General features: G+C 45.2%; 3 protein-coding genes across 4 annotated transcripts in view; 2 read left to right on the top strand and 1 right to left on the bottom strand.

The window, feature by feature from the left end:
- Positions 1–13,229, bottom strand: part of LOC135399005 (uncharacterized) — a 289,237-nt gene extending 276,008 nt beyond the window's left edge. For both annotated transcript variants that reach the window (XM_064630631.1, XM_064630632.1), the window contains exons 1-6: positions 11,561–13,229; positions 9,725–10,118; positions 8,460–8,575; positions 8,203–8,342; positions 4,797–4,899; positions 2,590–2,757 (exon numbers count right to left, since the gene is read on the bottom strand). In XM_064630631.1, coding sequence (XP_064486701.1) covers positions 2,590–2,757; positions 4,797–4,899; positions 8,203–8,342; positions 8,460–8,575; positions 9,725–10,118; positions 11,561–12,133 — 1,494 coding nt within the window. In that variant the 5' untranslated portion in view covers positions 12,134–13,229. The remainder of the gene's footprint in view (positions 1–2,589; positions 2,758–4,796; positions 4,900–8,202; positions 8,343–8,459; positions 8,576–9,724; positions 10,119–11,560) is intronic.
- Positions 13,230–15,777: 2,548 nt separating this feature from the next.
- On the top strand, positions 15,778–18,120 carry LOC135399008 (ethylmalonyl-CoA decarboxylase-like). The gene is made up of 4 exons (XM_064630635.1): positions 15,778–16,535; positions 16,620–16,859; positions 17,313–17,614; positions 17,848–18,120. The coding sequence occupies exons 1-4, from the start codon at positions 16,355–16,357 to the stop codon at positions 17,980–17,982; spliced, it is 858 nt and encodes a 285-aa protein (XP_064486705.1). The 5' UTR covers positions 15,778–16,354; the 3' UTR covers positions 17,983–18,120.
- Positions 18,121–18,274: 154 nt separating this feature from the next.
- On the top strand, positions 18,275–21,014 carry LOC135399010 (ethylmalonyl-CoA decarboxylase-like). The gene is made up of 4 exons (XM_064630636.1): positions 18,275–18,737; positions 18,800–18,986; positions 19,143–19,327; positions 20,137–21,014. Exons 1-4 carry the CDS (start codon positions 18,602–18,604, stop codon positions 20,433–20,435), a joined length of 807 nt encoding a protein of 268 aa, XP_064486706.1. The 5' UTR covers positions 18,275–18,601; the 3' UTR covers positions 20,436–21,014.
- Positions 21,015–27,152: the final 6,138 nt, after the last annotated feature.

Here is a 27,152-nt window from a genome sequence, read left to right as displayed (position 1 = left end):
TGCAGGAAAGTTGTGCGATGAAGCAAAGTTGTTCTGAAATTACTGTGGTTTTGCTCCAATCAAAACTGTGCCCATCTGTGACTAGGGTTGCCACCAGGCCGGTATTATACCGGCACGGCCGGTTATTTGCTTCCTCTGATGGTTGCCGGTAGGAAGATGATACCGGCAGCCTTTTGCCGGTATTTGTGGCTCAAGACCTTTCATAAGGGCTTTTACGGGGTTTTTCCTTCAACATTCCACTACAGCTTGAATAAATGTGTGCAACTGTGGCCATGAGCGGCGTCCAGACGTGGACAGATGGAGAGAGGACAGCAGGAAGGAGTGGAGGACAGGAGGGTTATTATGCGTCCTGGGCTGACTTCAGGGGGGAACTGTGCCGACACTCGTCTAAAATCACTACGTAGTCATTACAGCAACATACAAAGCAAGCACAGCTTTTAATAGCTAATAGACATTCAAGTCCTAAAGGATTATGACCCCTATTGAAGAAGTGAATGCTTGGATGCGTACCGTACTTGACCGCATATAATGCGAGGTTCCTTTCTACCTCAAAAATGAGCCCTTAAAGATGGGGTGGTATTATATGTGGGCTCACATTGTATGTAGGGCCTGACTTTTTCGGGTCTTATTTTTGGCCAAATTCGGGGGGTAAATATCGGGTGATATTTTGCCTTTGAAAATTCGGGTCTATTCGGGTGTAAATCCCATTACGGCATATTCTGTCGTCAGGAATTCGTGTGTATTCGGGTAATTTTTTTTTGTTCAATAAAAATTTGTCTTAACATGGAACTAATGTTTAGCAATGTTATCAAACTTTATTTTAATGCACGCCATTAATGCACGCCATTTTAATGCATGAGTGTGCCACGTGACCCGGATGTTTTCGGGTAGATTCGGGTTAAACCCGAATTTTACAGATTTCGTTCGGGGGGTAAATATCGGGCGGATACGGGTTCAACCCTAAAAAGTCAGGCCCTAATTATATGCGGTACTGGCTAAGAACGAGACACGGTTTATGATCCCAAAGCCGACTCCAGGGTCGCGAAAACAAAGGGCGCAAGCGGCGTCCTGTTCCCGCGGCAACGGATGGCCCGCGCGATCAGCGTCGGCCAGAGGATCGGGAGGAATCTGGTGCCTACGAAAGGGAGTCCGAGTCATTGGAAGTTTCGCGATTTTCCTTCTGAGGTTTCTCCTTTTCGCGCTGGTTTCGAACTGTCCGGTTGCAGCCAAGTACAGGACGAAGGTAACAGCAAAGAGCATGAGATGCAAGGTGCCATCGCGCGCTTTGTTCGCATGGGGGCGTACGTGACGAAATCAGCCCATAGATGACAAAGATGTCGTATCAACGGAGAGCCTTACGGAAGACGCACTGCCATAGACGTCAGAAGGTTTGCGGGATCTCAACACGATATGGAGAAAGCTGCGGAGGCTTGTGAACAATGTGTGTTACACCACATCTTTTAGGCACGACGTGGACGCGAATAACGGGCTATTTCACGCGAGAATAAAATGCCGTAGGTGCCCTTTGGCACTTTATTTGTAGTTGCTGTCATTTGTCACGAAAAACTTTTCCGCATCATAGCGGGAGTTATCGGCGCTAGAGCCCTGCACGGGCACGGGCCGGACCTGGCCCGCGGGCCGGGCTTGTTATTGGCTGTGTGCTCCGGGCCAGGCCGTTAAAATACGCCACCGCCGCGGGCCGGGCCGGACCCGGGCCGAAAAATATGTTTCCGAGAGTCAGGCCTGGCCGGGTCACGCAGCTAGTTCCACACAATGGAGATGCATTAGTTCATATCATCATGTGCTTGCGTCATTCCTGTGCATATTTTGCAAAGAGAAGCAAGGGATACTGCATTAGGCATATGATTCGACCCTCTAGGACATTCTGAAAGCCACTTTACACTGCTCCTCACTCCTCACGTATTTCACAATCACTTGGCAAAGCTTGGTGAGAGGGGTATGGACTGGGAGGAGGAGTTTGTCGACACCTCCGCAAAATCTTGACAGTGTAACGATAACGCCCATGCCCGCTTACGTTCTTGATTTAATTTGGTCTGGTGCGGTTATGGTGTTAAACTGCCATCACTTGTATGTTTGTCTTCTCTCCTTATAAATTTACTGATAAATTTGCTTGATAATCGCCAGAAACGCGTACGTCGCTGCTGGAAATACTACGCCGGCATCTACTCGCCGGGTCACCGGGCCAGGCCAGGCCGGGTCGGGCCACATAAAAATATGAAGGTATGGGCCCGGGTCGGGCCGGGCCATTTTTCGATGCGCCCGGGCCAGGTCGGGCCTAGAAAAAAGTCGGCCCGTGCAGGGCTCTAATCGGCGCTTACGTACAGTGTGCGTCTCGTGAAGGTCGCAATTCGTGACCTTCAATTCAATGCAACGAAATGTTCGATACAACGAAAGAAATTGCGGTCCCGGTGAGTTTCGTTATATCGAGGCTTTTCTCCCGTGGGACAGCGAAAATGTCACTTCGCGTTACACGCAGTCAAATACGGTATTGTCTTACGTGGTAACGATGGTTACCACTGACGACAATACTGTCCAGGGGCAACAAGTTCGTCTTCTTGTGCTACTTACACAAGTGTGTTTACTGGTTTTTGATAGTTTGACAATGGTGAGGTGAGGGTTGAACTCTTTGTGGCCAGAAAGGTCTAGATTGGAGCTGGTGAATTCTTGCAGGCACACATCTGCTATCTTTCTGAGTCTGTCCTTTGCTTCTTGGCCTTCAATTTTAGCAAACAGTACCTGAAAAGATACAAAAATGTAGTTCCAGCTTGCATGGCCAGCATGAGCATATGCACTATGATCACAGAGAACCAGACATAGCAAACATATCTGCTCGCTATTTTTGGTTCAGAATCTGCAAAAATATATCTTATCATTTGCATTGTGTTGATGTGTCTGCTGCCAACAATGGTAAAAGTTGTACATTTTCTGGTCTGCTTTCAACTTTTCTTTAAGGTTTAAAGGGTTCTTATTTTTTAAAGCATCTTTTTTTTGTGTGTCTCACAAATACAGAAAACTTGTGTTACAGGCACATTCTATGTCATGTCTGTGTTTGAAGATCTATGCATGTAGAACTACGATAATGGAATTGTCAAAATGGTTACCCTGCAACATATGTAGCAAAACGAGCCCCTACATCTCTTCATGGTGGACGAAATTAAGCTTAAAATTGAATTTGTTAGAACCATCGCCTACTAGGGTTATAACGACCATGTCATAATCGGTAACCCCTATGTGGAGCTTGTCTGCACAATCCGCTAGGAGCGCTACACATCGGCCCGCGAGATCTACATCATGATTGGACAATGAACATTTGACTTTTGAACGCACAAAAGTGGACATACGACTACCGTAGCAGACGACAGCAACAACTCCTATGAAAACGTGCAGAATGATGATGATAATCAACTTTAGAAACAAGCATCTCCCGTGGGGCATACCACAGTGTTCGGCATTGGCCGATAATCCACTTGGCTAATTTCTTCATCCGAAAAGTGCCTAGATAATTGACATTACAGGAACAAATTTTAAAGATCTAGATTAAATTACAGATTAAAATGAACAAATTTAAAGATCAGCGCTGCTTCCGCAGCTGCGAAGGCTCCGGCGAAAACGAGACAACCTTGACGTCACCCCATAACGGGACGACGGGAGGAGTGAGAGGGCCTCACTCCGAGGAGAAAGGCGCCATCCAGATGCCCGCAACGCCGCGGCATCCACTTTTTCGAGGCCACACTCCGATTAGCGCCGTAGGGAATTACGCGTTCACATTTTTCCAGAGAGAGAATTCCAGCATACTCTCGCCATCCGGCATCTGCTCCTCGTCAACAGTCACGTTACGCCAATATCTCGTGTGGGATTTTCGATATCACGGTCAGTGGCCAACGAGGAACAAAATGACACCATAGTTTCAAAATCGAATGGAACAGATTGCAACCGTCCCTTTAAAGTAGCACAGAAGTCATTTTTAACACCCAGTTTTCTTCCTATAAAACTGTTGGTAGGCCAGCAAGATGCATCATGCGAAGTAATTTACACCACAGAGTCATAATTATCGCGGAAATTGAATTTAAAATACGCCGCAAAAAGCGACCGTGCGCAACGGTGGCGGAGAGCAGTACCAGCCTGTGATCTGCCTGGAACCTTGTGCTGACGCTATAAGGAGAACGCTCGCTGATTGACCTAGAGAAATGTTGTCTGCTACTCCGCTGTCGTCTGCTACTCAGCTGTTCGGGGTTCTGATAAAGCCTTTCTCCTTGCTCGGTAATGCCTCGGCCGCTCCTTCTATCCCCAATTCTCCAGGAAAACTGGCAAAACAGGTTTACGGCGGCAAAGGGACAAGGCGCTGACCCCCACTGACCGGCAAACCAGAACGAGTCTCCTTATGCCGTCATTGGTGACGTGCCATCATACCTCCTCATCCTTGTTATAGCTGGAGTGGCGAGTTAAGGGTGAAGGCGCGGAGCTACGTTTATGCGAGTCTTTTTCTGGGAAACAAATTGCACGCATCAAAACCTTTTGCGCTATTCGGTATAATGACACACACACTTTCATCCGATGTCTTAATCTGAAATTTTTTTGAATGGCCCTCTGTACTCCTTTAACGTACTTTCCCGTAACGGGTGTAGCAAATACATACACGGTGTTCAGTGGTGTAGCACCAGCATTCTTGTGAAGACAGAAACAGTGCGTGGCGATACAGTGATTCGAAAGGTGCCCAAGGATAAGCCATGGAATTGAGGTTATACCATACACAGAACTCTGTGTGGCACACTCACCTCATTCTTGAAGTGGCCCAGTCCTTTGAACTTCAGCACGAGGGGGTTCGAGTTCAAGTCGTCCTTGAGGAGGTCGTAGCTTCTCACAAGCGCCTTCTTAGCCCTGAGAACAATTTACATCTCATGTTTCTACAAGTTGGCAACACACGTACAACTACGTAAAAAGACCTCACACACAAATGAGAAGTTGACCGGTGGCCAATGACAGCGGCTTCTCAGAGTTCATCTACATTACCAACGTACGGCATTCCAGCTATCATAACCCACGACACGGAACAGGCACACCTGAGTCTTAGAAGGAATGTTTAGGCTAAAAACAATCCGCATAAGAGCATGCCTGAAGCATGTGGGACCTATTTGCCTCTCCAAGTGCCCCGTGTCCACCTAGTGGGCGTCGTTTCGACGAACCAGTCTACCAGGTGTCTTTCTCCCCATCTACAAAGGTTCTGGAGTTGGTTGTTGTGTCCATAAAGTGGAATATTTCGAATGGTGATAGTGGGGGGGGGTGTCACAGTCGCTTCCAAATTGCACTACCTCGCTCATTTCGCTCTCACCAACACTCGGTGGATCCGCCAATTTGGATGCGGCACCACGCCACCTATAGGAGCATGGAGGGGCGAATACTACGATGGGTATCTGCAGACATTCCCAATTCTGGCAACTTCAGAATGGCCTTCAGTTTCCTCTGTTTCTTTGATGTCTGCAGGATGACAACACACCCCTGCAGCGTTGGCTGAGTTCCAGGAGCATTTGCGGAAGAGTACGTCTTCACCGGCTCGGATAACCTCAATATTGGGGTTGTGTCGTTGGTCAAAGTACTCCTGCACTGATGTCCTGTATTGTACTTTGTGATTACAGCTCTTGCATTTTTCTTTCACATTAAGACTTTCAGCGATACTGAAGTCCTTGAGCCTTGAGATACTGAAGTCCTAAGCCTTGAGGAGGAGTGTTATCAAAAGTGCAGGTCGGTTCATATTGAAGATGAAATGACGTGACATAAGATGAAAACAACGGACAGGCACAGGACAGTGCCAGGGATGGATGGTGTCTGTCTGTTGTTTGTGTCTTCCTTTGTGCCATTTCTTCTTTACAGGAGAGCTACACCATGAAGTGCAAAATACAGTGTTTCCAGCTTCCAGTGAGTTTCCAGTGTTTCCAGCAGTGATATTATAACTGCAGCACGGAGATGGGACGAGTAGGATTAGGACAGAGAGAGACACAAGTAGCCTTGTGTAGCCTTGTGCATGCCTTTCAATAATGTCATTTGCTGCTAGATGATATGGTGCTATGAACTTCATGCAAAGACCTTTCTCCTTAGCCCACGCTGCTATGCAGTTGCTTGTAAAGCCATCAGGTCCACTATCACAAAGAATCACCTTTGTGGGTGAGGATGTATCCCTTTCTAAATAGGCTGATAACACTAGTGGTGTCTTCACAACCTCGGCGGGCACACACCATTTATTTGAGCGGACTTGTCAACATCCAAGTACAAAGGACTGCGCCTATCCGACCCCTTCTCCCTTCTTTTGAAGCTCAGCAAAGTCAAAGTAAACATCCTTGAATGGTACAGTGGAATGTTCTGGCAGAACTTCAAGTAGGTCTTCTGACTGTACTTTCAGGGTGTCTACCAAACTGCAGCCTTCAAATTCCCTGACTTTTCCAGGTTTTCACTGACTATTTCAAGCGAATTCCCTGACAAAAACAAAAGGGAACTTGGTGCCTGCTCATACGTTTTGATACCAGACCCAACATGAAACAGACCATTTATTAAGTATTAGTGAGGCTACCCTACTTTTCTGCGTCAGAGCTTGTCATACTGGTGAACTGCTACTCGCAGTAACGTTGCTGCGGCATCGCCTCTCAACCACCGGTCGGCACTGGCGATTCGCCGCGCATCATCACGGCACTTGTCTGCGATTTTCCCTGACTTCAGCTGCTTTTTAGCCAAATTCCCTGACAATTCCCTGACTTTTCCAGTCACATCAAAATTCCCTGACTATTCCCTGTTTTCCAGGTTTTCCAGGTTGGTAGACACCCGACTTTACCTTATAACTCTGGCACGCTTTTCATAACCCCTTAACACTTGTTTTCCTCATGTTGTTTCGAATAAAAACAGGGAAATGGCAAACGAGACCAAGGAACACCCTGAAGGACTGAGTGTCAAGAGATTTCTGTAAGTTTGTATATTTGTGAAAGTGTCTTATTTCACAGTCTTCATTTTTACCTCAGACATCTGTACAAGAAACACTATGTTACTTGTGAAGAAAACGCTTTAGTTTAAATTGATCTTCAAGTTTGCATTGCTCATGGCTTCTAAAAGTTGCTGAAAGTTCTTCATGATCCCTGGAGTAGATAAGAATGTCGTCGACACACACACACATGCACAAACTTTAAAAGGAATGGCTCTGGAAACGTTACCATAACCTTTTAAAACCAGCAAGAGGAATCTTTCCTGTCGAAAGGCAGTCTGTTGCAAATTGAAGGGCATGACGAAAACTGCATATTGCTTGGTCTCTTCTTTTGAAGTAACTTTAAAGGAACCCTTAGAGAGGTCAATGCAGGAGAAAATGTTGCTGTCTCCAGAGTGTCACCAATAGTGCCATCTCTATTGGACATAGGAAATGGAAAAATGTGGGTCTCCCTATTGATCGAGAAAACCATGCACGATCTGAACAATTCATCAGCCTTGGGCCAGCCACTGTTCTTGGCGAACGAAATGTTGATGTTGACGGGTGTGCAATGTCAGCATCTGGCATTGCTGTGTTGCTCTCCCTTCAGCCGTTCCTTTCCATCACGAGTCACGTTATGTGGTTCCCATTCTGGGTACTGCGGTGTCGCTCAGCTGGAAAGGCACCTCCCCCGTCAAAGTGGCCGAAGGATACTCAGGCACGAAAACAAGTTCTGGGTAATGCCTTGTGACATTACTAACTGACAAACGTAACTAATGATCCGCTGTCCACAAGGGCATGAAACTATGCACGAACTATGAGACATGGCTATATACAGCAACTCTGTGCTGTATAAAGATACATGGTGTTGTTCTTCATCCACTACCGCAGTTGTTCACAGCTTTCAGCTTTTGTCATGCTGTCCAGTTATTCCAATATTACGAAAAGTCTCTTTACAGCACTGGTTCTCCCGTGAGACGTATTACGTACTGCGCGGCCACGCACACGTCACTTACGTCTGTGCACTGCACCTCTCCAAAGAACTTTTCTCTTTTTATTGACGCTCTTTGTACATTTTATAAACTAATTCCCATACACATTTTTTGCTTCGTATTATATATGTGGATAAGACACTCCTTGATACACTCACAGATAACGAGCACAATGCACGCAGTATGACATTAAATTGGAAAATAGTGTGGCACACTAGTAGCCACATAATAGACTGCACTGCTTACCTCTCTAATGAGTCATCGTCGTCTGTAACTCTTAAAACGAGCACCGTCAAATGTAGAGTGGGAATTGCAATGAAAGCTTTTGAGATGGACGGTTCACAGGAACGAATATGGTCCAGGACATTCTGCATCTTTTCATGAATCTAAACGGGACAAAAAAGCAGACCTGTTGAGATATGACTTCATGATTATTGCATCTTTGTGACTCTCATGAATAGAATGAACATGAGCATGCCAAAAGCAGAAGGAAATATACGTGCCTCGTGATTTCTTGTTTGAATGGCGACGAAGTAATTTGGTCTCCGTCTTTTGTCTGACGAATCGCTGTACTGCCTTTTCTTTGCCTTTCCTCTCCGTGATGCAGGGTCGTATGCTCCTGAAAAATAAAAACACAGGCTCGCTCATAGGTGGCTCAGAATCAGCATGTGAAATTCGACGTTAGATATGGAGGAACTAAGTCTTCTCCACTCTACAGCAGTGCCACTGCAAGGTCAACACAGCATCCTAATATCTGTCTCCCTATGCCACTGCTGTTGAAAGGCTCTGAGATGCCAAACAATATTACTGATAATAGCAATGCTAAGCTGCTGATGTTGTAGTTCATAGTGCCCAACCAAACAAAATGGTGATGATGATGTTTGGGATACATATGGTGATCCTTCAGCAGGAAGCTAGTTAAGTGTCCGGTATCCATTTCAAGGCAGCATCTCACGAAGCTTACCTTCCTCAACTTCAACTCAACCACGATAGCGAAAATTATGTCAGGCTTTAATACCCCACTGCCATGTGATGAGTGCAAGGACAAAGGCAATGTGTCATACTCTGTGATAGTAGAGGTTTGTTCTGTAAGTACACCTGTAACTGATTTTGTCGTTGCTGACGCCACATTTCTCTTCCACTTTTCCTCATCCTGCAGAGATGAATGTCATCCCTCGTATCATAATTATCAATGAAGATTATCAATGAAGATGGAAATTATCAGAAACAAGGCTAGGTAACCAGGCCTAACAACAACAATGCATGTGCTATGGCAGCAGACAAGTCTGTCCTCTGCTGCCAGCGTCCAGAGCTGACCTGACGAGCCGAGAAGCTTGTAAGAACAATAATTTGTTTATGTGTCACAATAATTTGTTTATGTGTGCCATAAGACAACAATAATCTTCAGCCACCCTGGCCGCATGGGGGAACAGAAGGTTGACGGCAATATGACTGAGGTGCCTTCTGTAGCATCAGAGGAAGGTGATTACTCTATGTACATTTATAACAGCTACTACTGGTTGTGATGGGTAAGCACGAGCAGATATTTTTGGGTCGTATATCGGTTACACACCGGTCATAGATCGGGGGTAGATTCGGGTTCAAGTAAGGGCTAGGGATCAACGCAAGATGGAGGCAGGTTCACAACGTGGCACTTCGGTCGTGAAGTTGATTTCGAAAACTAAAATATGAGGTGAGGTCTGAGAAAGTAAGAGCATTCTTTTTGTTTTTGTTTTTCTGTTCTGGTTAGACTTCACAGAAAACCAACCTGTAAAGAGAGGCTTGAGAGAGTAGACACCATCCTCACTCTCCGACTCTCCCGCAGAATCCACAAGTAAAGGAAGGTGTGCAAACAAGCAATCATCTCCGTCAGTTCCTTCTTCTTTGACTGAGGTATCTTGGCAAGATCCAGTGCGCCCTTTACATTCCAAATCTGTGGTTTCTGAATCACTGGCTCTCAAATTTGTGGAGGGTGGCAACATTGCAGCGGATCGCTTCTGCCTTCGTCTCCGTGCTTTCGCCTTCTTGGCCCTTTTAGAGACTTCTGTTGAAGTTTCTACAGCGGAGCAACCACTGGCATGATCCTGTGGTGTAGCAACGTCTCCAGAGCCTTGCACAAGCGGCTGAGTCAGCATCGTGCGTGGAGAAGATTTATCTGGATTCTGGTGAATATAGGGGGGGATTACATAATGGCTTTTATCAGGGAAAAATTGTCTTAATGAAAGCAAAATACAGTAATGCATGGCAAACCACAACCGCACCTGCATAGCACAAACACACACGTGTTCAGTAAATGTAGTAATAATACTCTTAAAAGAAACAGCAAGTTTTACGTCTCTGCACTTTGCATAGACATACTAAAGTGATCAGCACCGTGACTGGTACCACGGTATGGGCAATGGGTGACCCAGTTCCACTGTAGGCGAGTGGCCATGTCTGATTTCACTGTCTCGCAATGATAGCTAAACTAAGGATGAACTCGAATCTTCTTTTCATATTATTTAATCTCACTGCGAAATAAATTGAGATTTCTGTATTTTACTATGCTCTGTTGTTGATACTTTCAAGTTCAGGGTGAGCCAAAAAGCAAGGGTGAGTCAAGGTTGGAAGAAGGTGTCTTTCGTGTGGTTTCACGCTGCTCTAGTTTGCCCGATAGTACCTGGTAAGAAGTGCTGTGAAGCGGCAACACACATTATCCGTTCGTGGGCGCACATATAAAAGTTTCGGTCAGAGGAGTAGTGTCTAAGCAGATGTTGCATGGCATTATGCAGAGTTCAGTGTAGCTTCTACTTCGTTGCTACACCTCTAAGTGCTATGATGCTATATACTAAACTGTGTTATATGCCAAAGTTTCTTGGGCAATAGCATTGCAAAACCTGCCAGACACAGTTTTCTACTATGCAGTCTCCACTGAACGATTTTCTCGCGTGATAGACAGGATGAAGAAGCTCAAGAGAGAACTGATGTTCTGAGGCTGGAACAACATAGAAAGGACAAACACATACAGAGCCTCAAATTGCCTAAGAATTGGTACAGCCCTGGACTGGTAATCCAGAAGATGTGGGTTCGAGTCCTACAGGTGGCTAACCTTTTCAGTGACTTTCATCTTTCATGAAGAAGCTCCTTCATTTACTTGTTATTTATGCCAACCAATGCTCTGCCCTAAAAGCAGTCCTAAACTTCTCAGACACCACAGGACTTTGGTCCTTACTGTGAGGCAACTCATTATTATATCTCACCACATTACCGCCAGCAATGGGGGTAGAGTATCGCCTCCGGCGGTGAAGCTCCTCAATCATCATCATTCAAATAAGGTTGTTGTTTTTCACGTTATTTATGTCTGTAAACCTTTGCAAATCAATTTCACGAGCAGTATACGTTTGTTTATTTGCAATAAGAATGCTTTGGACTAGGACAGGTTTCTGCAACGGTAAACATACTTCATTGTGCGCTAATTTGTACATAATGAAAATTTGACATAGATGTTGTGGAAAGGTCCCTGCCCTGATATGCCCTTGTTTCCCCCCCCCCCCTCAATTTCCATCTAGTAATGGACGATCAACTTAACAGTGATGATCGAATACTAAACTCTGCTCGTGTATACCTGTTGTTTCATCTCCATGATGATGCTTTCTTTGGGAGCCGTATTTGCTGCGGGACTCTGAACTTCTGGATCCTTCAGCAGATTTCCCTGTCCCTCTGCCAAGGGAAGCTCGACGTTTCGCTCCAAACTCCAATCCAAAATCGCGTGGTCTTCCATGGACACATCCGGCCCACACGACTGAAATGCTAGTGATTTCGGGGGTCCATAGACAAAATCCTTGCAAGCCACGGGCTCTGTTGTCCTTGCAGGTGAGCCAATGCCCAGGAGTGACTTAAGCGAGCTTTCGGCAGCTTGCGTGTCGATAACTGTGGCAACATGCGGGCTGCTGGGTCGGTCCTCTTCAGACTTGTCACTCGGTACTTGCGTGATCGATGTATCCGACGCGAGAGGTACTCCAGAAAAGGGTAAAAGTCGCACAGACTTCTTGACGATGGCTGTCGACGGTGGTGACTTCGACGTATCCATATGTGCACAACACACGCAAATAGTAGCACTGCGGCTGTACGAAGTGACGTGCTTTCCAAAGACGAATGAGATAATGGATCTACGACCTATAACCAATTTAAATAGCATGCTTCTCCTCCGACACCTCTATTTCTCTATTATTTTCGATAAGCCTTGCTAAAAGGCAATGTCATACTAATGGGTTTCCAACATGCGCAAAGATAAGGGAACGGACTGAAAAACAAATGACAGATCGCAACACAGGGTCACTTTGAAGAAAACAAACAGGTCGATAAATAAGTAATCAATCTTAATAATTTAAAAGCACGCAAAACGTATTTCGTATTGCCAACGACGACCAACTTTTACTTTTATTCTCACTGGCTGTCCCTGAAAAGAATTTAGAAAGAAAAGGAAAAATGTGCCAGATCCACGAGCAGCGTGGGCCTCTGCCTCTAGATTTCTTTTCGTCTATCCACCAAATAGTTGAAGAAATCAAATGATCGCAAGTCTAATCGAGGTTACCACATTGCTCTAATAATTAATACCGAAGAAATATTGTTTTGTCATGATTAATTTTCGCTGAAAAAGCTGAAATATACCCGAACCTCGTCCTTCTGCTCGGAAGTTCAACCATATTGATACGACACTACATACTTCCCCGCAGCAACGTAAGTAGGTAGATCGACGAATTTCTTCATTCTTTTGTTTTTTGGTCGTATTCTGTGCTAATCCGATGCCGCTTTTGCGCGATTACATGTAATTAAGAGCGTTTTGTTATGTTTTTCGTAACGTGTTTCCACAGGGCTGCGAAATCTAAAAAAAAAAAGCACGAATATTTACGCTTACGAAACTGTCTGAAAAAAGCCACTCTAGCAGACAGCCAATGAGCAGACGAAAAAAAAAAAAAGCTGAAAACCAACTTTGATTAAACCAGTAAAGAGCTGTAGAAAAATTAATGAAAAACAAAAACACACGAAACCTGTTGTCGGATGTGTATTAGAAATGTATCTACCGTGCTTCACGTTGGATTTTCTCTAAGATCCGCTCGAGCGGGACGAAATCGCCATGTTCCATCACACAATGTGCCTCACGTGCTCCTTTTGTGCATGTTGGTATTGCTTGTCGACTGCCTCCAAGCTTGTGGGATAATCTCTACATTTAAATTTAGGGGACCCACTTTTTCACCAGAAAATAAAGAAAGAGGAACTAAAAGCAGGTTGTCATTTGGCCACGTTGGACCAATCTGTGTTGCACAGGTTATTTACAGCAAAGGTGCACTCGGCATATCATAGGCTAATATTTTTTTAGGATATAGTTTAGTAACGATACCGCGGCTTCTACGAAGACAAAAATCATGAAAAACACGGAAAACCGATATGCGTCCGGTCTCTACATGCAATTTTACTATTTTACAGGCCAAAAATTGTTACCTATTTGCAAAATTTGTGAATTTTGATACGAAATTACCTCTTTCGACAACGGATAATTACCGCGATCTATATCCAACCCCCATCCCACTACTTCAGCGCCACCATCACAATGCAACCAAAATATGACACAAACACAAAAGTATAAAACTCAATTCTTTGACTTTTTAACCTTTTTCATGTAACTAAAACGTAAATTTATTACAAATAACGCATAACATTAGGCAGAAACCGTGATGAAACACCAATCTCGCGATGTCGCCGAACACCGCAAGCACGACACTTCGCAAGTGCGTGATTCCAAAACCACAAACACGAACTTGTTCAAGTTGGGCCACATCCTGAAGGACACACAAACGACTGGATACACTCGCAGTGTTTGGTGCCGAATCATGACAAGCCCTCATGAATCCCTCAATCATCAATAGAGCCCTCTCGATACATGAGATACATATTCCCCTGATGTAACCTAACCTCAGTCACGACGGATGCACAGTCTACATGGGCCCTCTCGACACATGGAATATGTATTCAGCTGATCTAACCTAACCTCAGTCACGACGGATGCGCAGTCTACATGGGCCCTCTCGACACATGGAATACATATTCGCCAGACCTAACCTAACCTCAGTCACGACGGATGCACAGTATATATGGGCCCTCTCGACACATGGAATACGTATTCGACAGACCTAACCTAACCTCAGTCACGACAGATGCACAGTATATATGGGCCCTCTCGACACATGGAATACGTATTCGCCAGACCTAACCTAACCTCAGTCACGACGGATGCACAGTATATATGGGCCCTCTCGACACATGGAATACGTATTCGCCAGACCTAACCTAACCTCAGTCACGACGGATGCACAGTATATATGGGCCCTCTCGACACATGGAATATGTATTCAGCTGATCTAACCTAACCTCAGTCACGACGGATGCGCAGTCTACATGGGCCCTCTCGACACATGGAATACATATTCGCCAGACCTAACCTAACCTCAGTCACGACGGATGCACAGTATATATGGGCCCTCTCGACACATGGAATACGTATTCGCCAGACCTAACCTAACCTCAGTCACGACGGATGCGCAGTCTACATGGGCCCTCTCGACACATGGAATACGTATTCGCCAGACCTAACCTAACCTCAGTCACGACGGATGCACAGTATATATGGGCCCTCTCGACACATGGAATACGTATTCGCCAGACCTAACCTAACCTCAGTCACGACAGATGCACAGTATATATGGGCCCTCTCGACACATGGAATACGTATTGGCCAGACCTAACCTAACCTCAGTCACGATGGATGCACAGTATATATGGGCCCTCTCGACACATGGAATACGTATTCGCCAGAACTAACCTAACCTCAGTCACGACGGATGCACAGTCTACATGGGCCCTCTCGACACATGGAATATGTATTCAGCTGATCTAACCTAACCTCAGTCACGACGGATGCACAGTATATATATGGGCCCTCTCGACACATGGAATACGTATTCGCCAGACCTAACCTAACCTCAGTCACGACGGATGCACAGTATATATGGGCCCTCTCGACACATGGAATACGTATTGGCCAGACCTAACCTAACCTCAGTCACGACGGATGCATATAGTATATATGGGCCCTCTCGACACATAGAATACGTATTCGCCAGACCTAACCTAACCTCAGTCATGACGGATGCTAAGTATATATGTGGGCTCTCTTCGCACATGGAATACGTATTCAGCTGACCTAGTCACAACGGATATTGTAGTCCTAACGTATTTCATATATATATATATATACATATATATGTATGTGTAATTTGACGTGACATTTGTGATGCGTGAACATTCAACGTAGAATAACGTACAGAATGTGACCTTTGTTGTTAAGACTCCCCATGTAAAACATCACTTTTCCTCTTATTCATTTGTGCCTCTGCTAACGATTTCCAGTATTTTTGTGCACATTTCAATATTAAATGCTGTATTCCAGAAATCTACGCTCAAAATACGCCTATGTCTCATAGTAAAGTTCTTGCTTGGCAAGCAGTTTTCTGTTTTACATCACAGTTGGCCCTAGGAGCTTTAACTCTTCTAATAACCCTGTTCTGCCTTTCAAAAGCAGATATTCATTTCGTAGCCTGCTTTTAATGTCCGTATGGTCCGTATTCACGCGTGTCGTCTGGCAACAATGACATAAAGCCGATATTATTTCGTAACATCCACTGGACGTCCGTATTCACAAGTGTCGTCTGGCAACAATGACCTTACCGTACTCCTGCTAAATCTACGCCCATCCGTGCACTGTGGGAGCGTTACTAAACTACAGCCTTTTTTTACATTCGTTTCAATTATTGTGCACTGATCTGAGCTACTGCTCTACCTAACGTAACATGATCTAGACCTCTGTAAAACTGCGAACTCCCTCCGACCCGCTTTCGCGAAATCGCTCTCGCCCTCCGGAGAAGTGTCAAGAAGCTTGCTTTGCTACATCACGAGCTTTCATGATTTCTTGGCTTCGTTAACAAATAATATTAATCAATAGCTTCGATGCCAAATTGCTACTTACGAGTTACGACAAATACAGACATAGGGGACATAGCAGACATATGTTGCCGCGCTTTTTTTGAATACGTCACTTCCTGTTGTGTTGTCCGCGTTGGTGTGTTTATCTGTGTTTCCGTGTGTCTACCTTAAGGCTTTTTATAGTATGGGTTTTATCTACCAGCTATCGTGCATTTATGCCATTTTATTTTTCACTTCCTGTCCTTCTACGAAACGAGTCCAGAAGCGGCAGACTCATTCCATTCAGCGTAGCAGACGAACTCCAGGACTCCGGCAATTTCGAGAGTACTGAATGACTATCTGAAACGTTCGAGAAACTTCAGGGTGCATCTGAGTCAATATGCACAGCCTAAGGCGTCTCGTCCTTTCTAGAAACAGTCGTTCGATTTCAACTTTGTCCGACCAGCTCCGAATGAAATTTTCGAAATTTAAAGGCGGTTCTGTAGAACTTACGAAAGATGACCGCAGTGGAATCGCAAAGGTTAGAATCAACAACCCATCCAAACGCAACTCAATGTCAGGTATTCCTGGTTTTCACTGCGATTCTATCAGTAGCATAGTTTGCCGTGAATAAAATTTTTCTTCCGTACGTTTTCTCAATACAGGTGAGATGATGGTTCAACTTCACGACATAGTCGCGGACCTAGAACGGTGGGACAAAGGAAAAGCACTCATCCTTCATGGAACAAGTGGCTTTTTCTGCTCTGGGGCAGATTTGGACATGGTGAAAGAAATTAACACACCTGAGCAAGGATCAGAGATGGCTGCCATTATGCAAGCGTCTCTCTCAGGACTTCACGACTTACCCCTTATCAGCGTTGCTTTGGTGGAGGGCCGTGCATTGGGTGAGTATGTTCTGCACTCCATTGTGAGTTATGACAATAATTAATGTAAGGTAATTAAGGTAAGGTAAGGTAAGGTTGCGCTAAATTATGCCATGAAAGTTTGTGAAGGGCACCGTCATACACATTACATAGGAAAGAGGCTACATGAGTATTCCCTGTAACTTGTCACTTAACACGAGGTTGTTTTCTCATTTGAACTGTGCCTATGAATGTGAAATATTCATTATTAAGCTGCTGTGCTATTAAAACTTTTCTGCAACAATTAACCTTCTGCAAGCATCTGGAAAAAAAAAAAAACAGCAACAACCGAATAGCTTCTGTTTCGACCAGCATCCTGCAAGACAATATTTCCCTTAGTTGTGTCATTGCAGTATATGCAGAGTAAAAATTCTGGACAATGACTAGCAATTTTTTGCAGCCACTGCATTCCATGTGTTTATCAAATTCTTTCAGGCGGCGGAGCTGAAATGACCACCGCCTGTGACTTCCGCCTTATGGTTGAAGGAGCCCAGGTGCAATTCGTGCACATGCGTATGGGTTTGGTACCGGGATGGGGCTCCACCACGCGACTTGTCCACCTGCTGGGTCCCAATACGGCTCTTCATGTTCTCGCGTCAGGGTGCAAGATCTCTGGAGACCGAGCAATCAACATGGGGTTTGCGGAAGGTATTATCCGAGACATAGATCACCCCGTGGAAAAGGCAGAGATGTGGCTGGAGCAGTACACAACCGGAAACACCCCGGAGATTGTTCAGGTAGGATTTGTCGTGAAAAATATTCCTTAGGGTGATTATGTTTGCAAACAGTATATCTGCGTGTGGTTCTGGGGGTCAAGGGGTCTGTGGTGGGGGGTCAAGTCCAATGAGAAATATAGGAACATGGCAGGGTGGCCTTTGGATGTTGTTGAAGAATGCTAAACTCCACTACTCGTAGACTTTCATTACACCTCTGATGCATGCACATTAATTTATTGTAAATGTTTCTGTAGGTGGTGAAAAAGACCATTGTGAATGCAAGGAGTGTTCTGCCAGCCGAGAGCTTCAAGGAAGAACGAAAGCTTTTTGCAAGCGTCTGGGGTGGTCCAGCAAACAAGGCAGCCCTTGAGAGCAAGATTAAACACTAATGAAACTGTAGAACAGTGTTAATATAGGAACAATTTTGATAACTTCTGTTCCCACAGCTGCGTGACCTCCACATCATCGCGTTGCGAGAGCGATAATAATTCTGTAAATACCCCGAATAAAGCCACACCCTGTCAATATTCCTGAAAATTATCCTGTCAATAACGCATTGATTCAACCCACTTCATAAGCACCATGCTAAGCTAAACTGCGCTAAACTACCGCCATCTAGTCGAGATGCTGTTGACTAAACTGACGTACTTCCTGTGCGTCACGCGCCGGAAATGGCGACATCGCAAGAGCTCACCAACCAGAGATCGGATTTCGCGCAACCAGACGATATCCGGGGAAACGGATGTAAATTTGCCGGAAAGAAGCGTAATTTATGTTATAATCAGTTAAACAACATATGTTTGTGCAATATAGTTATTCATAAGTGTACGGGGCAACGTTGGACTGATATGCGCGGCGCACAAGTATTGTCTGCCATCGTGGGGCGAGTGTTCATCAAGGCAGAAACCCGATGTGATATGCGCCTCTGATGCATTTGAAACGCTTCCTAGGATTTGATGCTTATTAATAACTGACTTACTTCGTGTTACTTCATTTTGCGCGTGCGTTATGTCAGCGATAAGCGAGGCGTTTCGTCACAAGCTAGGCACCCTCAAAGGAGGGCGAATAGAACTTCGCAAGGATGAGGAAGAAGGCATCGCGACGATTGTACTCAATTTTCCCGAGAAAAGAAACTCATTTACTGGTACGAAAAGGAGCACGATGCAAGCAGACGGGCTCACTGATTGAAAGCACAATTTCTTGCAGGGTCTATGATGTTGGAGTTGGAAAGTGTAATTGCGGAACTGGAATGCTGGTCTCGGGGGAAAGGGGTTCTCCTTCACGGTGCCAAAGGGTTCTTCTGTTCTGGCGGATATTTAGCGCACATGAAGAAGATATCAAGGCAAGAAGAAGGAGTGCAAATGGCTACCCTCATGCGGACTACTCTTAACAGGTCTAACTACTATAGCCATCTTTTCAATTATTACCTCATATATTTTATTTCTATACATCGGAGACTGAGTCTTTTACGCTTTCTTCAGTGCAGCCTCCAAAACGCTTTCACGTCCCTTTGCAATGAAGGTTGAACGTGTTGCCTTATTTCATGCAGGTTGGGCAACTTACGAATGCTAACTGTTGCAGTCGTAGAAGGCAGGGCACTGGGTGGCGGTGCAGAGCTGACGACGGCCACTGACTTTCGGCTGATGGCACGTGGTTCTGAGGTTCAGTTTGTGCACGCCAAGATGGGCATAGCACCTGCTTGGGGTGGCGCAACAAATCTCGTAAAACTCGTAGGTCAGTCAGTGCTGCGTTTTTACATCGATGACCAGTTTCACAATTCCAATGAAAGGGGGTGGCACACTTAACACAATACAGTAACGTAGCTATAAATAACAGTGATGGCCACTAACTACTTCGACAGTAGTTTAACTATAACTACTAACTGCTTTGTGATTGAGTAGTTTAAGTAGTAGTTCAACTACTTTTTAGGGGAGTAGTTAAAACTACTTTTTTAACTACTACAATGTAGTTTAACTACATCTATAACTACTTAACGTTGTCCACCAACACCAATCCCTCGTAGTGTTCTTGGACACCTAAATATGAATCGCAAGCAACAATAAACTTTGGCTCAAGCCATTGCTATGATCGTCAAATACAAAGCTTGCGGAGGGATTCTTTCTGTGCCTACGCGATAAACTAAGTTGCACAATTATTTCGCAGCAAATGAGGCTTCACTAGACAAGCATTAAAAGTGAAGATTTAGTACACATGCACGGCACAATTGCTCTGCACCTCCGTTCTCATCCAACAAGTAGGTCAAGGTAAAAGTCGGAAGCACAATCCTGCCGTAAAGCTTGCGGCAAAATCGGAAGTAGTTGGCGCCTTCAGTAACCTAACTACTGTAGTTAACTACTTAAAATAGTAGTTTAACTAGTAGTTGCCACTACATTTCTGCAAGTAGTTGATAACTACTTTTTAACTACAATCAGGTAGTTTAACGAGTAGTTTAACTACATGTAGTTAACTATTGGCCATCACTGATAAATAAACATGGAAATGTGGAGCTTTAATGCATAAATTTATAATTTCGTGTTGCACAGGTCACCAGCAAGCGCTCGATCTTCTGACTTCGTGCAGGCGTCTGGGCGCTGAAGAAGCCGTGAAGATGCATTACGCCATTGGCGTCCTGAACAGTGATGACGCCGTTCCGGAGGCTCGAAAGTGGCTCAGGGAGCGGACCCAGTGGCCAGTGGAAGTCGTTCGGACTTTGAAGGAGATGGTATCAGCTGCAAGAACACTGCCGGTGTCAGAAGCACATGAGAAGGAATTACAGCTGTTTGCTCCTCTGTGGGGAGCTACAGCTAATAGGGATGCATTAATACAAAACATAAAACATTGAAACAAAAGTGATCAGGGAACCTTTCAGGAACAGGAATACCTTGTTGTTCTTGACGTGATTACGCTGCTCAAGAGTGTTTTCTTTTATTGCACGTTCTTTGTATGAATTTATTCTTGCGACCATGCCGTTGCACAGTTTGGTACTGTACTGGTTCCTGAGAAAGAAAGTGCTTCTTTTCTACTTTTTATAGCATTTGCATAGCCTTTATGCACAGCATGCGTAGCATTTCTAGCATAGCCTCTGCTCAAGATTGATTGGATCGAAATTTCAAAATATTGAAACGCATCATTATTATGGGTATCAACGTGGATTAGCCACGCACTGGTTATTCTCATAGCAATTAATAATATAGTACTATAAGAGATATTTCAGTCTTCGAATTGACCTTCTTTATCTATCCCCCACTTCCACTGCCTGCAATGGGTACGGCTTCAACTTCAAGTCAATATCAATACTCTGCATTTGAAACAAGTTTGTACATGGGCCATGTTGAAAGTATCTATTTTGTACCTGCAGTTTGATACATATTTTATGTACTTAAAACACATGCACATTAAAAAGAAAGGTGTCACCAAGCCAGTCGGGTGTAAAAAAAGCTATCATGTTTAATTATGTCCTCTGACTAAGACTAAGCATAGGACATGCATTGCCGTAATCCATGTGCGACTGAATCGGGCAAAGTGAGTGATTTGTCCAAAATGACATTCATTGAGGAGGGGGGGGGGGGGGGGGGGGGGCAGTGCAAAAAATTTGTTATGAAATTAGCACTCATTATTATAATAATAATTGGCACCTATTATGTTGGACGTGTGATGCGTAGGAAATTAAGAATGGAGAGCGAGAAACAATGATCGAAGAGAGGGCATTCAAGCAGTAGCATAGCCAGGAAAGTTTCGGGAGGTGTTTGTGGGAACTTTACGTGGGGAGGAGGACGATTTCACCCCTGTTTTCCCTCTCCTAAATGCACTACCAAATGTGGAAGTTCGGACGTTCGGAAGCGGTTTGTACGTCCGAGCACCCCCCCCCCCCCGCCTTTATCTCTCTCTCTCTCCCTCCCTCTCTCTCTCTGGCTACGCCACTGTACGTAACTGTAATTCATCGGGAAAAAGTAATCGCTGCGTACACATCGCATGACAAGACGATCGCAAACATCTTTTTTTTTTTTACCCTACAAACAAACTATCGCAAGCACGGAAGATTTCCGCGCTGGTATCTGGCAACACTGGCTCATTTACGATGATAGTGTAATGTTCCGGCGATAGATAGCGCAGGCAGTTCTGCAAACCGCGTCTCGCCCAGAGTCGTCTGCATCGGCGCGAAAATTGCCTGCTTTTTCGGCGGCGGGTACTTTATTGGAAAGCACAGCAGCTGAAACATAGAAGCAGCAAAAATGACAGGATTTAGTTCAACAAGCATTGAAAGGCGGGGTAGTTGGTGACAATACGTAGCAAAGAACCACACGAAACGACTGCTGACTCTCAACTAGCAAGATCTTACTTGACTCAGAAAGCTTAACAGATAAAGTGGAAAGGTACACGGTTCCGTGTACCTTTCATTGATTGTCAATATTTTGTATTTATAAGCTTTGTGTGTCATGTAAAATCTTGTTAGTTGCGAGTCAGCAGCCGTTTCGTGTGGTTCTGATTCTTGTCCGTGTCTCTGCCTTGCTGCTGTTTTTACACCCAAATAACAAAACAGATAACGTACGACTAAAGCGTCTGGACCTGTGGCCACCACGAGTTCTATAAATATTTGAAAACCCCAACAGTGGTGCACAGTGTCCTGACAATATGACATAATAGGACCAATAATTGCAGCTTCTTCTTCTACTACTCCTTGGTGTAGCACACAGCCAAAGGCAATATATAGGCAACTGATCAATGAGCGGGTGAAAGAGAGGATAAAGGATGAGGGACCTGATTAAAGATGAAAAACGATGAGATGAATGATACAGCTGCATAGAAGACGGCTGATGGAGTGGCGCATGAAGCCTACGGTGGACGAAAAGACAAAATGGTAGCCAGTCAAAAGGGAACAGAAAAGGTCTGAAAGGGAGTGATTAAAAATTGGCGGCGGGTGGGTGCATAAAAGGAGCAGCGTAAAAAGAAGTGGCCCATTGTCTCATCGCATGGACAATGCGGGCGACTAGGAGACGGCGGTTCAGCCTCGACGCAAAGTTATTGCAGTGCGGCGCAAGAGTCTACAGCATATCGCTGTGGCATATCGCATATGGCTTCGAGATCGAACGGTGTCGGCGCGCCGCGGAGAAACGACGAACTACCGTAGTGTGGATAGATTACGCGCGTCGCCGGTTTATACACGTTTATTCCGCGTTCAGTGGGGTAGGTGGAGCATTGGGGAAACGAACGGTATCGTACCATCGCGGCACAAGTGAATATACACAAGAATTACGGAAAAGAGCCATCAACTTCGAACATCGGCCGGCGTGTTATCCACACTAGAAAGTGTCGCCCCCTATAGGTCGATCTCGCAGTGAATGATAGTTTCAAGTATAGTAGTATCAAGTATAGTAGTAAGTATAGTAGTATCAAGTATAGTAGTAAGTAGTTCATAGTATCAGCTCAATTGATAGTTTCTGTCGTGATATGTCTTCTCATATTTCTTCTCCTGTCAAGCTCACTGTTCCTCGTATTCCACAATGTTGTTCCTCGTGTTCCACAATTACGATGTTGTCAGTTTAATAATAATAATAATAAAAATATTCATGCTTCTCATTTCCAATTAAGTGTCACCGTTCTTGAATACCAGAGTCGTTGAAATTTGTTTCGCAGGAAGGCTCGGTGATTAGTGTTGCAGTGAGCAAAACAATGATTGACAAGTACGTGTGTTAAGCAAGGATCGCACACTCAAACAGTAATATCACGGTAATATCAACAGAATCATAAATTCAGATTGCTGCTATTAGGTCGTAGAACGGGTTATTAGCTCATAAGGCCCATACTTTGACTTTTTTGATACTGCTCTTGAAAAAAAAAAGTTGCACAGGCCAAGGCGCTTAGCGGAACCAAGGGAAAAGGCTTGTTTTCACTAATCTGCGATATGAACTTTAAAGTGCTTGCAGACCCTACTACGCTGCGTAATGTTTTCATAATCTTATTTCCGGTGTGGCTTACTCAAACTTGTTCACGCTGTGCACAACAGGAATTTCGTAGTTTGCGAAGAACACTGGGCAGTTAGCTGGGGATCATCAGTTAAATTTTGCTTCAAATTTGAATAACGACCGACGGATGCCCACGGAAGGCATAATTGGTCAAAGTATTGGCTTCTGTGTGCATATTTTGCATTGAAATGTGAAATGAAATAATCTTCGGACCTATAATATAACAACGTGTGCTGGATGCGGGCAAAATTAACGCATTGTTGACTACTGCGTCACAATGGCCTAGGGCAAAAAGGGCACAAAGGGCAAAGGCCTAGGCGAGGTGGTACGTGAACAGTGAAACCAAGGACACGGAGGAAGAGCCAAGACGACACCATCTGGGACACGACAAAATGATTGCTGCGTTTGAGATCGTGTCGTCTTGTCTTTTCCTCCGTGTCTCGGGTTTCACTCTTGTACTGCGTTACAGTTTGTATATGTAAAACACTGTGTATCAACACGAGAGCGTTGTTCGTAGAGTCAAGCACAGTGCAGTCCTGTCGCGAGATAAATATCTGGTGTAAATAAATAATAAAGTAAATAACTGCGCGAAAATATCACAAGCCAATACCGCGCACAGGGAACTTGTGTTCCTCCAGCTTCTCCCGCAGTCCCCACGCCGCCCCTGCCTGCAGGTGGCGCGCTGTGTCGAGAGTAGAGACTCGTTCGGTGCCCGTTGATGTAACCACCGGTCGTGTATCTAAACTTCTGCTTGAGCTGTACCGTTCTACGTCACAAGTCACGTGCCCGTTACGTCACGACGTTCCCTCGTTCTCCGACACGCTCTTTTCACGAGTGGGATATTTTTTTAAAGGTGGTGCGGAACAGGGGCCTCCCACGTGCTCTGTGGTTCACTCGCACATCGTAGTATCTTTGGCAGGAGCTCATGTGATTCGTTGTAGAGCACCCCGCGGAGTGTTTCAGTATGCCGGGAGGGAGAAGGTACGGAATTACACGTGGATCGGGGGTGATAAAGATCCTGACGGGATCAGGACAGGTGAGCTGCGGATTGGCGACTACGGAGGCCATACCAAATCGCTCGAAGGTCTTATACAGGACACGGAGGAAACAAGTGGAACGACCGCAAGGTCTGTAGAACCATACGGCCACCTTCGGAAGGGCGCTGGCCGTCTCATTCGCTGCGATACCCGCACGTCCCCGGGACTTCTGAAATGATAAGTTCCGGGATGTCAGCAGTAGAGAAATCACAGATCAGCTGGAGAGAAGGCGAATCATGAGATTCCAATTCGGAAATGACAGAGAGGAAGTAAAAAAAAAAATCAGGAGAAACTGCGAGAAGGACGGGGGCACCAGAGCTACAGTATAAGACGCCCAAGAATGAGGCTTGTACAGTGACGTCACGTTTGGTCACGTGACTCTGGAAAACGTATTGCCGCGCCGGAGTCGCAGTAGGAGGGTATGCCGTGAGTTGTTGAAGTATGCGCGTGCAATTACGAGAGGGAATTTTAAAAACACACGCTACTGCCTCATTCAGTATGGACGTCTGTGACGCATGCCCATGGTTTCCCATGTCACGTGGCTCAAGGGCACTCAAAGGTTGCGCGTGACGTCATCTGCACCAGGGGATTAATAACCGTAACTCTACATATAGTGCAGAGATGAAAATGCCCTCATCCGACTTCTCATCCTGTGCTGAGCCATCCGTAAAATCGTAAGTGAGAGGAGCAGAAAAACCGAACAGTGCATCCCGCGTTTCCGGTAGACTTTCGAGACAGGGGTCGGCACAGTTCCTCCTGAAGTAGTCCCAGCACGCACCCCCCCTGACTAGGTCACTTTCCCTGTTGTCCTCTCTCTACCGGTGTACGTCTGTACGGCGCTCGCAGCCACAGTTGCATCGTGGTGCTAAGACTGGATTAAAAATCATAAACGCTAAGAACGTTTTCCAGGCATAAAACAAGAAAGAGAGGTCTGACTATGACTTTCTGGTTTGCCTGCTGTTCTAGTATTTCTTCCAGTGTCTTCGAAACTTTCAGCATCCGTGTTTTTTGTTTTTCTTTTTTTTTCAGCATCTCTTTCTTATTTTAGTTTAGTGAGTACAGGAGACACAGTAGAAGACTGGAGTTAGGGTCTCCCGATTAATTCATTAAATTAATTTTCTTGCTGGCGTTTTTGGTGATAGTTACGTATCGCTAAAATGCTAAAACGTCAATATTGCTATTCATTTGCCCCGAAGCAACTTTCGTTTGATACAGACGGAACCGTTGTAAAAACATTTCGAGCTTCATTCAAAACTTTGGAAGCAAAGCCAACAGAAACACTACAGGCGGTGTAGCCGAAGGAATCTGAAGATGTCGACTGATTTTGAAATTATATGGTTGTACTCCACAGACGTTACGTGTAGACGATATACACAAAATTTCCCAGCAAAGTGTCGTATGTGCATTAGAGAAACAAGAAAAGCGAACACCATGTTCGCATCCGGTTTCGGTTTTACAGTGACGTAAGTATGAGCCAGCGTCCCCTAGGGGTATGTAGTCCTCTCAAGTAACGTCACCGTGACGTAATCATGACGTCGGTAGACATAGCGAAACCGAAACAGAGCTAGAGGAGAACACCGCTGTTTCACAAAGCCGTATTCCTTCACGAAGGTCAAGCAAGGGTCGCTCCTTTGCCAAATGTAGAGGAGGTGTCGGTCCTCTACATGAGTCCTGACAGGCGGTGATGGAGTGTCCCAGCGCGCAGATGTTCGAGGCCAACTCAGGCTATAGGACGGTGCCGGTATAGGAATGGCTGGCAGGCACAGTGGCACGCGACAGCAGTAGCACATCTTCATCGTTGCCCACGGCACGGGCCGTCACATTTGTAATGGAGCACACAAACGAGGTCACGTTTTTAGTCCCTCCGGTGTCTTCATTCGCGTTCCCAGTCCACAACGCAAAGAAAAGAAGGGTCCACCTATGGCGTACTAGCTCTACCCAAGGGTTGGTTTTATCGTCTCGAAAGTCAATGTCGTAATCCTGTGCGGAATGTTTGTTATTACGACTTAATTCGCGCTTGCTTCGTATACAGACACCACGTGCACTCCGAGAAAAACTCGTGCCCTTCAGGCTCCTGAAGATGGAAGAACCTAGAGTCACTAAATAAGCTACGCTTCAAGCTAAGCTAGCTTATTAGCTAAATAAGCTACTAGCTTAATAAGCTTACTAGCTAAATAAGCTAGCTTATTTAGTGACTCTAGAAGAACCCGGTAGCCATATTTAGAAAGGGCTACCGAAAAGATGGGGCTGCCGGTAGAACGGAGCAGAACACGGCCATACATACTTATTATGCAAGGAATTGCATAAAAACCGTACAACATGAAAAGCCATATTTAAACGTAGGAAGGGAGTTGCCTCGGGACAGAAGCCGCCGATGTTTCGAAGAGGCACTGTTCTGGGAAGAAGAACAGTCTCTGTTCGAAATATCGGCGGCTTCTGTCCTGAGGCAACTCCCTTCCTACATCTCTACCGGTTCGCTGGATTTCTACCCATCTACATATTTAAACGTGGCCTTCTTGTGACTTATTTATTTTTTGCTACAATAGTTCCAGCCTAACA

Source organism: Ornithodoros turicata, chromosome 6, assembly GCF_037126465.1.
Source record: "Ornithodoros turicata isolate Travis chromosome 6, ASM3712646v1, whole genome shotgun sequence".
NCBI classification, from domain to species: Eukaryota; Metazoa; Arthropoda; class Arachnida; order Ixodida; family Argasidae; genus Ornithodoros; species Ornithodoros turicata.
This window is presented reverse-complemented; position numbering and strand designations above follow the sequence as displayed.

Bases quoted from the DNA above. Each gene is read 5' to 3' on its own strand.
- LOC135399010 (XM_064630636.1), top strand. From the start codon at position 18,602: ATGTCAGCGATAAGCGAGGCGTTTCGTCACAAGCTAGGCACCCTCAAA. The intron at 18,738-18,799 runs GTACGAAAAGGA...AATTTCTTGCAG, and splicing joins GAAAAGAAACTCATTTACTG to GGTCTATGATGTTGGAGTTG. The intron at 19,328-20,136 runs GTCAGTCAGTGC...CGTGTTGCACAG, and splicing joins AAATCTCGTAAAACTCGTAG to GTCACCAGCAAGCGCTCGAT.
- LOC135399008 (XM_064630635.1), top strand. From the start codon at position 16,355: ATGCACAGCCTAAGGCGTCTCGTCCTTTCTAGAAACAGTCGTTCGATT. The intron at 16,536-16,619 runs GTATTCCTGGTT...TTCTCAATACAG, and splicing joins CAAACGCAACTCAATGTCAG to GTGAGATGATGGTTCAACTT. The intron at 16,860-17,312 runs GTGAGTATGTTC...AAATTCTTTCAG, and splicing joins GGTGGAGGGCCGTGCATTGG to GCGGCGGAGCTGAAATGACC.